At 47.7% G+C, this 16704-nt stretch overlaps 1 protein-coding gene across 1 annotated transcript in view; it reads right to left on the reverse strand.

Annotated features, from left to right (window-relative positions):
* Positions 1–16704, reverse strand: part of LOC127201971 (phospholipid-transporting ATPase IB) — a 199621-nt gene that overhangs the window by 26229 nt on the left and 156688 nt on the right. Inside the window, exon 11 of the mRNA XM_051160575.1 lies at positions 14763–14867. Coding sequence (XP_051016532.1) covers positions 14763–14867 — 105 coding nt within the window. The remainder of the gene's footprint in view (positions 1–14762; positions 14868–16704) is intronic.

The raw sequence follows: 16704 nt of genomic DNA on the forward strand, positions 1-16704 counted from the left end.
AGCTGCTGAGGAATGTGTGCACCAAGGTTACAAGAACTCTGCTCTCATTGTTTCCTATTGAAGCTAACATATAGACTACAGAGGAAATCAAAAAGGCCAGGCAGACAGTGCATCTGGGAGCCAGAGTACTGCGGCCACCACTTTCCTCAGCTGGACGCACTCCAGCAGAGTATAAAAGAGCCCGAGTTGGAGACCAGGAAGCCTGTGAACTCTGCCATGTTCAAGAAGCAAATGTGCAGGGCAGAGCATTGACAGGGACAACAATGCAAACGATGTTAAGTTGCACGTAAGTTCTTTGAAAGTACATAGAGAGTGAAGAGGCAGGAAAAAATCAGAATGGAGTCAGAGCTAGGGATCTAGGGTTTGAGCAAGTAGGAAGAAGAGGCTAGTATATTCCTTTTTCACATGACACTATTGTCTGTAGACGTTCTGTGCAACAGGGAACAGACAGGAGTCGACTGTTTTGGGAGATGTTCCCATTCCCCCATACTGAAGAAACCAAAGTAGAAACTCTGTGAAAGGGAAGAAGTGCAACACCAGAGGGCTGCACTGCAGCCACATAGCTGCTGGATGCAAGACCGGGGCAAGAGTGGCAGCCATGTGCGTCGGTGGTATTTCTCTGGTTTGTGAACTGGAAAGTATATTGAGACTTTTCTTTGACACAGTCCCTGTGTGCCAACAGCTCTTTATCCAGAGCATAGCTGTAGCTGTCAGTCACAGGACACAATCCATTTGTCAGGCAGCATGACAGCATACATGTTCAACCATGCCCAGGTTACCCCTGGCTTCTGAGTCTCCTCTGCACAGTGTAAAAGGGACTGTCCCCAAATTTGGTAGAAACCAAAGGGCTTTGTTTCCAGCTTATGACAATTCGGACTGTTCTCTAGCCTCAAAGAGATTTGTGAAGATGGAGAAAAGATAATAACTTATCCAAGGAGGCCCATGGTGAGTACACAAGAGTGTTTTCAACAAAGGCCAGCGCCACGGTCTTTTTAAAGAGGCAAATGATTTCTGAATAGGTGAAGGGGAAAGTGGGGTTGTGAAAAGCATGCTTTAAGAAAACAAGATGGCTGCCATCCTAGCAATACCTTGATACCTAAAATGCTTTCTATTTGGAAGCTCTTTGATTGGTCTGATGACTGAGCAAAAGGAAACAAATAGATCTGAAGGGCCGAGGTCCCATGAGGCATTGCCAATGTCAGGAAATTCAATGGGCACACGGGAAACCCTCGCTCGGACTACACCTTTTAATCTAACCGTCAACATTCAACATCAACCAATTTGTGTTCTGAACTACGTGGGTTAGTAACATGAAAACAATCTGACGTGTTTCGCTCCCTCCAAAATGAATATTCTAACGAACCAGTTCAAGTCTCCGGAGGAACGCTCGCATCTGGATTTTGTGACCAAGTTGAAATATAAAGCTAATAGATGGTTTTAGAGTTACATCATCAGTGTTAGCTGGTCTTTCAGCGCTCGCTTTTAATTTATAATTTTTATGTATCTCAAAATATTTTAACCAAAATGAGAACACATGTTTCCATGTAAGCCACATCAAGTCTGAACATGTTGAAGCCCACAGGTGCCTCCAGGAGAATGTGCTCCTATGAGGCCATCAGGCCAGAGGGCCTTATTCTTGGTCTTACAAATAGGGCACAGATGAGAAGGCTTTATTCACAGGCTGCCCTTCTTTCAAAAAAAAAAAAAAAAAAACAACTTACAAAAAGTAGCCTTGGTAATTAATCCACTTATTCCTTCCCAGCCCCCACCCCCCAGACAGGTTCTAACCATAAAGGTCAGGCTGGCTTCCAACTTGAGATCCTCCTGCCTCCACCTCTCGGTGCTGGTCTTTCTTTGCCACCACACCCAGAGAAAACGAGTCCATTCTGTTCAAAGCATGCAAACTGGCTGGTGATCCCGTCTACACAAGCTCGCCATGTTAACAAGAACACCACCACTGCCGTTTCTGAGTTCTGGTGCAGACTTGTGCGTTTTGTTAAGGGATTTAAGTTAGACACAGGGAAGTACACAAAAGAGAGCGCCTCCGAGGCTGCAAGGCGAGCTATGAAAACACAGGACTGCATGCTAACAGGCATATGTCAGGGTCTTCCAGTCACTGTAGGATTGATAGACGCGACTCAGTATGCTGCTGTGAACTGGAGGAAACAGGGAAGGCCTGGAGAGCAGAAGGCCAGCGGTACCTTCCTGTGCTAGATGAAGCAAGGAAATCCCCGACCCTCCTTGTCAGTGATTAGACCATAAGACCTGCCTCCCGAGGCCTTGCCTAAATGGCAGCACAGGATGCTGCACAGAGAAATTTCGCAGAGGCCCCCCAGGCTGATTACCATCAGACCACTTTTTTTTTGTCTATTCACATTGCAGTGGGATTGTTCATTCTTCGTGGACCCTAAGCATGAAGTGTCCACTTCTTCTAGAAGGTTGGGTCTTCATTTCTGAAGGTTCTCATGTCACGTACAACTTTGCTGAATAGATTTGATTTGCTGGTCTCTCATTAGTCTGTGTTTTGCTATAGAGGTGTCAGTTTGTACCTGATGGTGAAAAAAAAAAAAAAAAAAAAAAAAAAAAAAAAAAAAAAAGACAGGACCTCCTATCCTGTGCTTCCTCCTAGGCTCGCTCTGCTGAGTCCTCAGCTCTCTCTCCTCTGCTCAGTATGCTCCTGTGCTCACTTTACCCCCAGCAGCCTCCTCTTCTCTTGTTTCTCACTGAGTTCTTACTCCAGCGCAGCAGGAACCTGCCACTGTCTGTTTGGCCACTCTTGTCTGGCACTTCGTCAGTTTTCCACACACGTCTGCTGCGTGGACGAATAATGACTTGCCTGCATCTGCAATCAAGCCAATGTGTTTACTCATTAGTCAGAGTACGTCCCAATTACCACCACCTGAGGTGGCCTGAGTGAATCCTAATTGCAGAGGGAAGAGAATAAACACCGAGTAAACATGTTATCGACGCCATGCCAGAAGAGAAAGAATTACCAGTGTGCAGTTGACGACCTATGGCTCGCTATGGCGAGCACCCACTGTGTCAAGGTCTACAGAACAGGAGGGCCATGAAAAGTGGTTTTGAGAGCCAGGAACAATTTCGTTTGTTTGTTTTCCCAGGGGGCGGGTTGGGATGGTAGTTTTAAATTTTTCTACATCTATTAATTAAAATGCCTCCCAAAATTCCTATAAATCAATGGCTAAACGCGCCGGCTCCTGTGGACTGTCTCCCAGTAGTAACTCTGCCGTTCTCTTAAAGTTTTTCTGAACCGCTAGGCCTATGACGTCACAGTCACCATAGTCGTCATATCCATCGGCTACTAAGAAGGGCCTGGTCTGGCTTTCCTAGTGCCAGGTGGAAATATAACTCCCACAGCTATGCCAGAAGCCACACCTGGGAAGCGGAGGCATGCTTTCTGGTGTAGTGTAGGATGAAGCAACTGTCTGGTACTTCCCTGTATGGTCTCCTTTCCACCTACAGTCCGCTGCACCAGAGAGCTCAGATGTTCTCTTACGCACTGTAAAAAAAAACCAGGTGGTTCTAAATGCTAGGATGCCCTAGCTAGAGCTTCCCTCATCTAGCCTCTTAGGGAGACAGGCCCTGGAATGTAGACTGTTAACAACGCAATTTCAGGAGGGCTGCAGATGGTCACCTGCCTTAAGCTCCCTGGAATGTCTTAGCCTAAGAGAGCTTACACAGTTGGAGCTGGGAGAAGAAGGCTCAACTTAGAAGAGCAAACAATCCTCCAGGGCTCAGCAGAGACCTAAGGGTGCCCGAGTTCCCGCCTGGAATGTGCAGTGCGTCTGTTCACAGTAGGCCACCCACAGAAACACCACCAAAGCACCAAGAATCTCCCATGGATGCTCAAATGGCTGAAGACGCAGCAGCTTGCAGGATGGGAGAGGATTCACGCAACCTATCAGTACCCATGAGGGGATTCACGCACCCTGCCAGTGCTTTCGGGGGGGTTGAGCAAGCCTGAGCAGTGGCGGAGGTTGTTTAGTAAAAATGATTCTCGAAGAGTAGAGAAAGGGGGCAGGAAACTATAACTCGATGTGTGAGTCAAAAATAAATATCCTGGAGTCTTCCTGAACCTAAGACCTGAGGCCAGGCTGCCCCAAGCTACCAACTGACCCTCAGTCCACCTCACCAGCTCTGCCTAGGCGTTTCCTACAGTCTCTGGTCTCCACGGCAGAAAGCAGCTGAGCCCCTGATGAGGCGCCTCATCAGCTAGCACATCGTCTTCCTAGTGAACAAGGCGGCTTTCTGCTTGCCTCTGTAATCAGTATCAAGCAGTGTTTAAAATTGTTTAAAATTATTAAACATTAACCCATCAAAACAAAGGCTCTGGGGGATCTAACACCCATACTGCAACAGAGAATTGATTATTTTCGGTTGACAGGGGCAGCTGGGGGGGGGGGTCCCTAAACACTAATGATGTGTTTTATTTCTCTAAGTGTTTACTCTCCTCCTCCTTCCTTCCTGTGCCCGGGATGCAGGTCTCAGCAATCCCCCAGTGGGTAATCCAGTCAGCACTTCTGCAATTTCCTGGACCATTTACTCCCTTTGTTCCCCTAATGCCTTTCCTCACCTGTGTTTGTCCACCCCCGCTAGACAACTGGGCAGCTTTTGCCCGCCTTCCTTCCAGAACTGTTGACTTGTGCACTTGTTTTTCTGAGAACCCTCCCTTTTGTGTAGGCCTTGCTGGTGGTTTCTCCTTCTCCCAAAATGAAATGCGTTTATTAATTTCTTTCACAGACCATACTGGAGCCCACGAAAGCGGTTGGTTCTGTCTGGAAGCCATCTGTATCAAGACAGCTGATAGGCCCATTAACTCCTTCCCTTCTACTCTGAACTTTTCACTTCAGCCTGCCTTGGGGAATTGGGGCATAGTTTCTAAGCTTGCATCACTCTCCCCCTGCAAGTGGGAACTGAAAACCTTCATTCCACGCCTCAAGTTCTCACACAGTGTTGGCAGGCCTGCCCGCTTTCACCTTTTCCATCAGGTGTTTCAGGCAGGTAGACTTTCCGGTCTGGCTACTGAGGCTCCACAGCCTTCTGAGCACCCCAGGGAGAATGAAATTATAAATGGAACCCCCGGAGAGACATGGTACCCTGACCGTGTGCGAAGAAGGCTGGTATAAGACCGTCCTTGTTTTCCTCTCTCCATTAGTGGACAATGCTGGGCTGAGGGGACGTCCTCCCTTCCGGTCTGGGTCTCTTGTTTCCATCGGTCACCTGTGGCCACAGTGTATGATAAATAAAAAATGGACTGCAATGTGTAAGTCCATGGCCTGAGACATAACGCCTGCAGGTGGAGAGAGACTTGAGCTTGTTGATGTGGTCCTTGCTTCTGCTCCAGTATAAACCTGCTGGCTCTGAAAAGGCGGGAGGCCAGGGCCATCTGGAAAGCCTATCTACAGAGCAAGTATGTGATTAGTGTTGAGGAATGATCACCAATAATTAGATGTGATCAGAGACCATAGCACCATGCTAGTCATGTTTGGCAATGGCACGGCGCAGGTTGTAAGAGGTGTTATAAGGCAGGCTGTACTATTTGGAACTAACCCTTGAAGTATATGAGGACAAATGGGGCTAAACACAGCAGCTCTGGCAACATCTTGGTATGTGCTGGGTCTGTGATTTGGGTACATGGGCACCGTCTGTGATAGTTTCCCTGCTTTTGTGCATTTTAATATTTGAGTGCTTTCTTTTTCTTTTTTCGTTTTGAAAACGAGGTCTTTCTATGCTTCCTAAGTATATGATCACCTCCTCCGGAGTTCAAGCCATCTGCTCTCAGTCCCTGAAATGCGGAGATTATAGATAGGGGCAAGCCAGCACACCACCACCGCCACTGTCGCCGCTGCCACCACTACAGCCGCTGCCACCACCACCAGCACCAGCACCTCCGCTGCCACCACTGCCTCCACTACCAGCAAGAGCAGCAGCAGCGACAACAACGACAACAACAACAACAACAACAACAGAATGTGTTAATTTAAGGGAAGCCCAAGCTGACATGATCACAATAGAGAAAGGCCAAATATATGAGTGATAGCCACAGGAAGGCACTTGTTCCCAAGGCTTCCAGTTTGTCTGGGGCAAATAGCAGAGGTGGAAGGGGACACTGTTTCAGGTGAGTATCAAGGAGAGCCTGGAGTGTAAGGCACAGCCTGTGTGGGTCCAGCTTCTTATGTGCCAGAGGAGCTCCTGGACGTAGTGACCCAAAGGCAGGTTGGGGTAAGCAGATGCCACTAGATGCACCCGTCTCACAAAACTTAATCTGTGGATGAGGTGGGTGGCTCAGTGGCAGAGCACTTGCCTAGCATGTGTGAGGCTCTGTGTTTATTCTTAGCATCAAAAGAAACCTAAACCTCGCTCTGGATGCCTCCACTCTCCTGATAGGCCTGGGGTTCAGCTAAATGTCTACACTGACCCAATAGGAACTGAGTTCCTACTGTGTCCACATCCTTTTTTAAGAATGGCCAGGAGAGATGGATTATCTTTCTGGCTATCGGATGAGGTGGGAGTTTATGCTCTCCGAAGGTCGACATGCGCTGTGGATTTACCGTGGATTTTTCCATTTCACCCTCAAAGCAGATTCATGACTTGAAAGGGTAAGTCCAGGGACCTTAGCGACCCAGCCAAGGTCCCACAGCTAAGTGAGTGGCAGGGCCTGGAGCCCCATTCCATCCTGTCTGTCTCACAACTGGTCTCCCTGCTCCACTTCATGACACAGTCATGGAAAAAATGCAGCTGGAAGGCAAATAAATCTCAGCCAGGTGTTGGACGCAGACACTTGCCACCTGGAGTGGAGAAGTTTGCTGAAATGATGCCATAATTTCCTACCCTTTTGGCCAATAAAAAAAAAAAAAAAACTAATAGTCATTTTAGGGGAAAATGTGGATGGGGTGGGAGGGAAATAAAGCGAAGATGGAGGTACGTGATGCCAACAGCCATAACTCTGAGAAAATACACTTTTCCCCCTGAACTGATGTAAAGGCAATACGGGAGAAGCCCACATTGATGCTGGCGTCTCACGGGAAAGGCTTGCCTGAACTCTGCCTTTGCGTGGCGGCCATGCCAATACCAAACACACTGAACATCACTATGATTTTATTTACTTATTTATTTGAGGTGTTAGGGTTGAAGCTCAGGGCCCCACATGATAATCAAGAGCCCTACTCTCAAGCCACACCCCAACCCTTAAATACTCATTTAAAGATGCAAGAATATCTGTTTAAGGTTCACAATGTAGTGGTTGTTTTGAGTCGAGATTTGGGATGATATAGTTATAATGGGGATTTTTTTTTTTGCTATATATATATATGATATATGTAGGCCTATATATGATATACATTATATATCTCACACACACACACACACACACACACACACACACAGAGCTCCCTGGGAGAGTATGCTGCCTGACCTTGGTGAGTTTGGAAATCCTGGGAAGGCTGCAAGTGCTGGCCTCTACTCTTCAGTATGGAGCACTGTGCTCGGATTCCCTGGTCATGGGCAGTATCTGCGCCCTCCCCCCCCCCCAGCCCCCTCCTCCAGTGGAGGCTTCTCAACAACATCCAGTCTGTCCTGGGGGCTGCACAGGCTTTGCAGCACCCAGCTGCGATCAGATTCCCTCCCGAGGTCAGTGTGTGAGAGGCCCCAGAGCCACGCATCAGTGTTTTCAGAGAACACAAAACCAGAGCGGGACACTCGATCACTGGCAGAAGCCTCAAGGCCAGACAGGCTGCTATCTTTCCTCAAGGCCCAGCCGGCCTCAGGTCAGGGAAAGCTCTTACATGAAAGAGAAGCTGAGTTTTCCTGGGAAGCCAGAGGCAGCAACCAGAACTGCTTGGCCTTGAAACTGGAGACAAGCAGCGTGCCCCGCGCCCCGTGCCCTCCCCCAACCATGATGAGCAGAGAGAAGGGTCTAGAATGAAACAAGAGGGCTCTTGTTGTTTATCCAGCCTAAGATAGCGCCACCTCTAGACCCTTCCCTCTGCTTTTCACCTGTGTTCTTGCCATATGTAAAGCCTAGCATCAAAAAAGAATTAAACACACTGGGGAAAACCTAGCCGGCTACCTTCCACGCTGTGTCGGACATTTGTTTGTTATATCTCTAACAGTAAGTAGTCACAGTAGATTTTCTTCTACCAAAGAAAGAAAATTCTTGAGCTACACTTTAGGACTAAAGAAGGGAACGTGTTAAAACAGCGAAGAGCGAGTCCTTTCATGTAGACCTTTGGCTTTGAGATGCACAAGCTAATGCTCTCCAGGTGGCGCTTCTGCGGAGATCAGCGGGCCTGCATGGCTCCTCTTGGAGAGGGCTCCTGGGAGGACGGCTTGGGAGAGCCTTCTGACCAGTCCAGACTTCACAGTGCACACCACACACACAGAGAAGTTCCTCCTCTACAGGCAAACCAAAGTGGAGACTGTGCTGCTCTTGCTTCCCAAAGCCCATCTTTGTTGCGCAGTGTTCTCCACACGTCTGACTGATCCACCCTTGGCTTCCCAAGGCCTTAAGCACAGGGCTTACGTGTGTGTTTGTGTGTGTGTGTGTGTTTGTGTGTGTGTGTGTGAATTCCACAGGTTAGCTTGACTTATTGAAGGAAGAGCATAGAGTTATTGTACCAGCTATTTTCCCATCACCGTGACAAAACCGAGAACGGTGGAGCACCTCAATTTATTCACGTGGGGTTCATGGTGGGAGCATGCCATGGAAGACAGCCTTTCACATCATGATGGACTGGGGAGCAGCGAATGAGGCCCAACCAGGGGCAGGTACACCTCTACAGACTTCACTTCTATTCAGCAGCATTCCTCTCACCAAATGCCTCCAGAACCTCCCAAAGTGGCAACACCAGCAAGGGACCAGGCATTCAAAACTGGAATCTGAGAAGCAAATTCAGAGTCAAACTGAAATAGGCATGTTAAAGAAAATGTCATAGCTTACTAAGCTTCAGTGAAAGACTGGGATTTATATAAGTTCATCAAAATGGTAGGTGGCGTTGTTTATTGGGGCTACAGAGATGGCTCAACAGGCAGAGCTAGCTTGCTGCTATGCCCAATGACCTGAGTTTGCTCCCTAGAACCTGCAGGGCAGGAGAAAGGAACTGACTCGCACAAGTTGTCCAAAAACCTCTACACACATGCATGGTATGCCTGTGTTGTGCCCCACCCCATAAATAAAGGCAAGATATTAAAAAAGCCTATTGAACGAATAAGATACAGAAGCACCCTAGATACCATCTCAAAACCATAGCTATACATTTGTTTTTTAGAGGTGAGTGCCTAAAGATTGTTTTGTTTTATTTCTCATGAGTACAATCTTTCTGCCAGTGAGCCAGAGTGTCCACAAGGTCCCCGGAGAATGCAGCTCAGTGTCAGAGGCCAAGAACTGGGTGCAGAGGGCTGGCCCAGGCATGGCTGCGCCTGGTTCAACTCACAACACTGAGATAATGCCACCTGTGATTCTATCTGAGGACTGCTCTTTATTATTTATTTATTTATTTTGCTCTTTATTTTTTAGTATGTATTTTTTAAATTTTATTTTGGGGCGTATGTATGTGGATGAACCACAGCACATGTGTGAAAACCAGAGGGCAGCTTTTGAGATCAGTTCTTTCCCTCCACCGTGTGGGTCCCGGGATTGAACTTAGGTTGTCAAGGCTTAGCCACAGGTGCTCTTTTGCCTTCTGAGCTAAACTACCAGCCCGTAGACATATTCCTTTAAAATTTTTTATTTTTGTTACTTTTAATAATGTATATACATGTATGACTGTGTGTGCTTATGTCCATGAGTTCAGGTGTCTGCAGATTCCAGGAGAGGGTGTCAGGTCCCCTGGAGTTGGAACTAGACTTGGCTGTGAGCAGCCTGGTGTGGGTGCTGAGCCAACTCTCCAACTCCTCTGTCCTTAACTGGTGAGAGAAATGGTTTTCTTCTGGAAAGGAAGTGACTGGATCGCCCTTAGCTTCTCTCTCTCTGTGGCCATCTCCAAGATGAGCCAGCAAACCAGGCACCAGGTCACTTTCCTTTCCTCTCTGCCACCTCACAGAGGTGGACTTTTGCATTTCCAGCCAATCAACCAGTTTTTTTTAATGTCCTCTAAGAGCCAATAAAACACACACACACACACACACACACACACACACACACACATGCGCGCGCGGCGGCACCGTTAGTGAACTGACAGTCAGATGGGGTGGGAAGAAGAAACAGAAACAGAAGGACAGTATGGTCAGCGCCTTTGCCAGACTCTAGATTCTAACTCCAGAAGATCTTCAGGATGGAGGCGGAGTTCAACCTCTCCCCATTCCCCAAGGGCCCTCCCAGCATGCAGGTGCCCAGGAACCCAAGCAGAGGTGAAAGAAGCAAACAAAAGTGATCAAAGAAACAGGGATGAGGCAGATCTCAGGAGGGCAAGCGGATGAGAGAGAACAGCCTGCCTTGGTTATCTAGTGGGCTAGTGGCCCACAACAAACCTGGAACAATTAGAAGGGAGGAAGGCAAAGAGCGGACACCGGGGACGACAGCCGCTGCGCACACCAGCTCTGATGAGCAATCCCACGATGGAGTGCTGTGCAAGCAGGAAAAGAAAGGCTGCCCTTGTAATGGCGTGCACACACAGGAGTGCATGTTCATGTACACCCATGTCATCAAAGCAACTGTGAGAACGAGACCCACCCACTGCAGGCTAGGAACATGGGTCTTCAAGTGCAGTCAATAGAAAACCACACACAAACTCCGCCCTTTTAAATCACTTGATCATTTAGAGGATTTTGCTAAGTAGATGCTTGTTTAGTTTTTTTTTTTTTTTTTTTTTTTTTTTTTTTTTTCAAGACAGAGTTCCTCTGTGCAGCCCTAACTGTCCTGGAACTCACTTCGTAGCCTAGGCTGGCCTTGAACTCAGAGATCCGCCTGCCTCTGCCTCCTGAGTAGCTGGGATTAAGGGTGTGCGCCACCATACCTGGGAGATGTTTAAAACATATATTCATAAGGCTTGCAAAGGAAGCTCAGGGGTCAGGTGGTTTCCCTGTGTGCCCAAGGCCCTGGCTGTTCCCCACTACCACGGAAAACTGAGCTGTAGTGTGCTAGCACAGGCCCATCAGCCTACCTCCAGACAGACAGACAGACAGACAGACAGACAGACAGACAGGAAAACACAGGTTAAAGGTGAGATTTTAAGATGGGAAAACTCTTGGAGAAGTAAGAAGGAAAGGACGCTGAAGCCTCTCACCAGCAAGGAAGCAAGAATTCCAGTAGCTCCCTCCCCCACTGTAAACCTGCAGTTCTTCAGGAATCTTCCCAGAAACACAATGTCCAGGGACAGGGTGTGCACTATGCCCCTCCTGCAATCCTAGCAGCTCCTGGTTTTACTTTCTCAGATTACTGAGTAAGGGGGAGGTGTCCTAAAAACCTTTTGAAGTGGAACCTCAGAGCCACCAAGATGGCATATAGGAACAATCCTAAGACACTCGATTGCATGTCTCCCTTGAAAAGCTGATACCTAAACTGGAGTGTGCCTTAATTTGCTCCCACTGTCCCCTGAGAAGCAGAGACCTTTCCGAGAGCCTCTTTCTCCTGATAAACCCTCTGACTCTGCTTCATCCTGGATCAGCTTGACATTCTTTTCTGAATTGATGCCACCAATCCAGGTTGAGCCTGAGTCGAGTTCCCTTGGACTGAAGGAGACTCCTTGGGCCATTGAGGATGGCAGCATGATGTGTTTTTTGTCCCCTCTCTGCTGACAAATCCAGGGACTTTGAGTAGCTCAGGGATGGAGCATATGCAAGGCCCTGAATTCAATTCCTAGCACAGCACAGAAAACAAAAGATGACAAAAATGCCCCATGTTTTTATGAAGAGAGACGGGGGGTGTGGGGTGTGGGGTGTGGGGTGTGTGGGGGGATTCTTGCCTTCTATCAAGGCTAACAGTGCACAGCTCCTTCTCATACTGTGACTCTCTGGCCAAATTCACAGCTGATATTCTGCACTCTCACAATGGCTCGGGAGGTCTATTATTTCATAAAACCTTCCTCCTCCCCTCCCACTATTAGCTGTCTGCAACAGATGAAGAGACAGTGTGTCTGCCTTCCCAGATTGCCCAAGGGTACACAGTTGAGGGCTCAGCCAGAGTTCACACAGACTCCAGAGCTCTGGAAATGGCTCGTGGCCCTGCAGCCCAGGCTATGGAAAGGTCTCTTCCTGAAGCACACTCACTGTTGCTATCCTTACGGTTCTTTACACCCTAACCTCTTTCCAAGCCCATCTCCAGCATGAAAGCCTTTTTAGATGGCCCCAGCCAGATGGTCCTCCCTCTGACCGTCCGTGCTGCCAAGTCCAGACCACCGGAAGAGCTCTACAGGCCATATGAAGGCCCTGCACAAATGTATCACAGAATACACAGCAGTCTCCTCTGGGCAGTTGTGTTTTGAGCTTCCCACTATTACTTAGAAATTTTTTGTGCTTACTTAGCAATCTCATGGAGGCTTGAGACACTGTGACAGGAGAGGGCCTTCCGAAGATGGTAAAGCTGTGCTTACCACAGCTTTCTGCATTTTATCCTTGAGAATAGCTCTCTCAGCCTCACTTTGCCCCAGTTCCCTGCTCCAACTTTTGCAGCTGCTGAATATGACTTGTTCAGGTCTCAAAGAATGTTGTCGATTGTTGGAGATGTAGCGGGTACAGAGCACTGCAGCTATACGGTCAGAGTATAAACGAATCTACCGCCTAGTCACAATGTTACATTTATCTGTTTGGTTTTTTTCTTTTCTTCCAGTGTTGGGGTGGAATCCAAGGCCTTGGGCTCCCAAGGCAAGCACCTTACCGCCGAGCTCTATCCTTATACCCAATTTTAAGCTTCTGGAAGACAGTAATTTTGGTTTTGCCGATTTATAAGTACCAACACAATGCTCAATGCACTCGCTTGTTAAAAAGTAAGCTATAGGGCTGGAGAGGTGGCTCAGTCATTTAGAAGCGCAGAAAGTATAGACCCGGGTTCGGTTCCCAGCACCCACATGGTGGATTACAACCAGTTGCAACTCCAGTCCCAGGGGAGCCATAGGCCTCTTCTGACCTTATAAGGTACCAGGAATACACATGATGCACCTACAAACATGTAGACAAACATACATCTATGTAAAACAAATCTAAAATAATTTTTTAAGTAAGCCATAAACCAAACCAAACCAAAACCACAACTCCAACCATGTGCTCTGAAACCGTCCCTAAAATATCGATAGTTATTTGAAATGATGCTTCCAAAACCTCCAAAATGCTTGATTCTCCATGTGAATACTGTATGGACTGAGCTACTGTGTGTGTGTGTGTGTGTGTGTGTGTGTATACCAGAGGACAACCTTAGGTGCCATTCCTCCTGTCTTACTGTTTTGGAGACTGGTTTCTAACTAGGGCCTGGGGCCAATTAGGCTAGACCAGCTGGCCGGGAAGCTTCAGGGACACTCCATCTCCATACCCCGCCCCACTCCCCCAGCCATGGGGTAAGGAGCTCACTGTGTTATTCTGGCTGTTTTCTTTTACAGACTTCCTGTGATTAGGCTTCTAAATCCATCATCTTACCCAGAAATCTCTGCAGCACTGGGCTTTCAAGTGCCATCATGCTTGGCCTTTTACATGCTTGGTGTTGAACTTGGGTCCCTACGCTTGCCCTGTGGGTACTTTATGGACTGAGCTACAGTCGCTGCCCCAAAATCTCCTTCTTTAAAAAAACCAAGTATCTTCAATTCCACTGCCTTAAAAGACAGTTCATACAAACACAATATAAAACAAAGTAGCAACGTCTAGAAGTACTTAACTTTGTTTCACTAGAAGTTTGCTGCAGATTTCCCTCCAGGCACGTAGGAGAAGAACACTCAGATTTTTCCACATTACAAACAGAGGTCTTTCTACCCTGTAGATGATCCTCGGCTTACAACAATGTCCTTTGGTAACATACAGATTTCTGATAAATTTATCCTGACTAGACTAACTCCTCATGGTCACCTGATAAGTGTAAGGCCAAGCAACTGGACCCTTGGTGACAAAGACGGTAAAGCAGCAGTTTCTGCGCTGAGAGAGTTCTCAGACCTCCTCAGATCTACTAAGTCATGCTAAGTCATCAAAAATATCCCCTTTCAGGGAACTGGAGAGATGGCTCAGTGGCTAAGAGCACTGGCTGCTCTTCCAGAGGACTCAGGTTCAATTGCCAGCACCTAGACGGTGACTCACAACATCTGTAACTCCAGACCCAGGGGATCTGACATCCTCTTCTGGCCTCTGTGACTACTGCACACATATGGTACACAGACATATGTTACACACAGGCGAAACACCCATGTGCATAAAATAGAGATAAAAGGGAAACGCTGAAGTAAGCTGTAACAAACCTTCCATGGACAGCTAAAGCTCTCCATCAGTAACCCCCCGTGGTTGGGCCTGAAACTGAAGGCCTAGCTCTCGAATCCTCTTTAAGTCCCTACTATGTCCCTTTAAAAAACCTTGCTATGCTGTCGTTTATTCACAAGACTGTTTTGTCCACATCCCAAACCCAACAAAACCACGACTATTACCTGGGGATGGGCCCAGTGACCCCGAAACTCACATCCTCCTGGCGGCTGAGGAGATGCAATTTGAAGCTCACCATGACCACATTCTTAGCATGTAATCAGATGAGCCTACCGCGTGTGCTCCCCTTGAAAACTAGCCAAGGAGGAGAAATAAGAGATGGAAGGGGGCGGGAGGGCACACCGGGGGCAGCCCACCTCTTCCCGTTGCTATCTCGCAGCATCGCCTTCCCCATTACTCGGGACTTGGTCTCCAGCTCCTGTACCTCCTCCAACAGCGTCTTTTTGCAGGTGTGCTTGGCCCTGGAGCAGAACAGACAGAGAGAAGACACCTGAGCTTGTCATAGGAGCTTCACCACCCCAGCCCAAAGCATCCCGAGTACCACAGATGAGAACCCGGACTGTGAACCACAGGCACCCCTAAAAACCTGGGGACCAGGCAGAGCTGACCAAGGACAAGAGGAACCCTGAAGATCAGGAAGCTGGGCCCTAGAGTTTTCACTGCAGGGTGTGAAGCACGCGACATATTTTTAAACCTTTCCCTTTGCGCAGGCGCTGGTTCCTGGTTTGCTGAGGGTAGCAATTCTTGTCTCCCTGTTCGCTGTGAAAAGAGCTACCACCTCAGCAGAGATGGGAGTTAGAATGCCAGAGCTTGCAGTGCAAGCCCTTGCTCCGAGGTCTGGAGGGAATGCATAGTCTGTGCAGCTTTCCCGTCTTCCTCTGACTGAGACTTACTCAGGAAATCCAGGGCTGGTTTCCTGCCACAATGGGAACCCGGCTGGGATGTTTGGTTCCTCTCGGAGAGTGGAGAAATTACCTGCTCCCCTCTCCCAGCTAAACTAAATCCTTTGCAGTAGCCAAATAATCTGCCAATGAAAAATAAATAAATAAATAAATAAATAAATAAATAAATAAATAAAATTGAAGCTAAGCTGTGCCCTGTCAAATACATATATCCAACTCCTGCGCTTGCTCCCCACAGCTACGCGCAACGTGGTGTAGCTGAAAACTACATTGTCATTACTGGAGCCAGTGTGTTCTAAAGAGCCTATGACCTGGTGGTAAGACATTTTTAATCTTTTTTTTTTTTCCCTATGCTGAGGATAGAGGTCAGGCATAGAACATACTCAGCAAATGCTCTGCCACTGAACTACCCTGAACTACCCTTAATTCTCATTCTCTCTCTCTCTCTCTCTCTCTCTCTCTCTCTCTCTCTCTCTCTCCCTCTCTCCACCCCCATTCTATTTCTTCATTAAATAAATCTTATTTTTTAAATAAATCAAAATTTTTAAAATTTGAAACTAAAAGTACACAAAACTAAAAATCAATCCTCTGGTTGGGAATGTATAGGTGAAGAAAAGTGCAAGCACCAACAAAAAGGAAAAGAAAAAAGTAGGCGAGATAAAGTAGAAATCGTGCATAAAGCAGAGCAGGGCAAGTGCTGTAAGTGAGCAGTGTTGGCAGCCTCCCTGATGAACAGCTTTGCAGCAGCTTCTTCTTGAGGGACTGTGTTTGCGGAGCCTGCTCGGCAACAAGCTGCAGACAGAGCAGGAGGAAGAACTGGGTGTGAGTGCTCAGAAGTGAACATGGTGACCAAGAACTGTCTGGAGGTGTAAGGTGCGGGTTACACCTCCCAGCAGCCCTCTGCCTGTAAGCACAAAGGCCGCCCCTCTCTGATAAAGTCAGGTCACCTAGCACTTCACCTTAATCTGTAATGGAGTACTAGCCGGGAGACAGGGGAGATGTGCCTGCCATCCTTCCCCACAGAGTAAACAAACCCAACCCACACAGGCTGTAACACATAATACCTTCATCACTTCAAAGGGAGTGCTGAGGCTCGGTATTGAAAAAAAATACAAAGTTTGAAGTTGGGGACCATGGAATTTTAAGTAAAACAATAAATGAAAAAATAGCTGATATCTTGCAGCAGAGGGGAAGAACGTTACAATGTACACTGTCCTATACTGCTGAATATTCCTGGTCCCATACACCCATACACCCTGCTCAAAGTCACTTTACACTTATGGTCCTAGGGTGGACACACTTCCCCACGTGGCCCGGATAGCCCTTGATCCATCTTTGCCCTCCCCTCTGCATAGGACGGTCAACCTCTATGCTAGCCCTGTTGCTGTCTTCTGAG

The sequence above is a fragment of the Acomys russatus genome, chromosome 18, assembly GCF_903995435.1.
Source record: "Acomys russatus chromosome 18, mAcoRus1.1, whole genome shotgun sequence".
In the NCBI taxonomy this organism is placed as follows: Eukaryota; Metazoa; Chordata; class Mammalia; order Rodentia; family Muridae; genus Acomys; species Acomys russatus.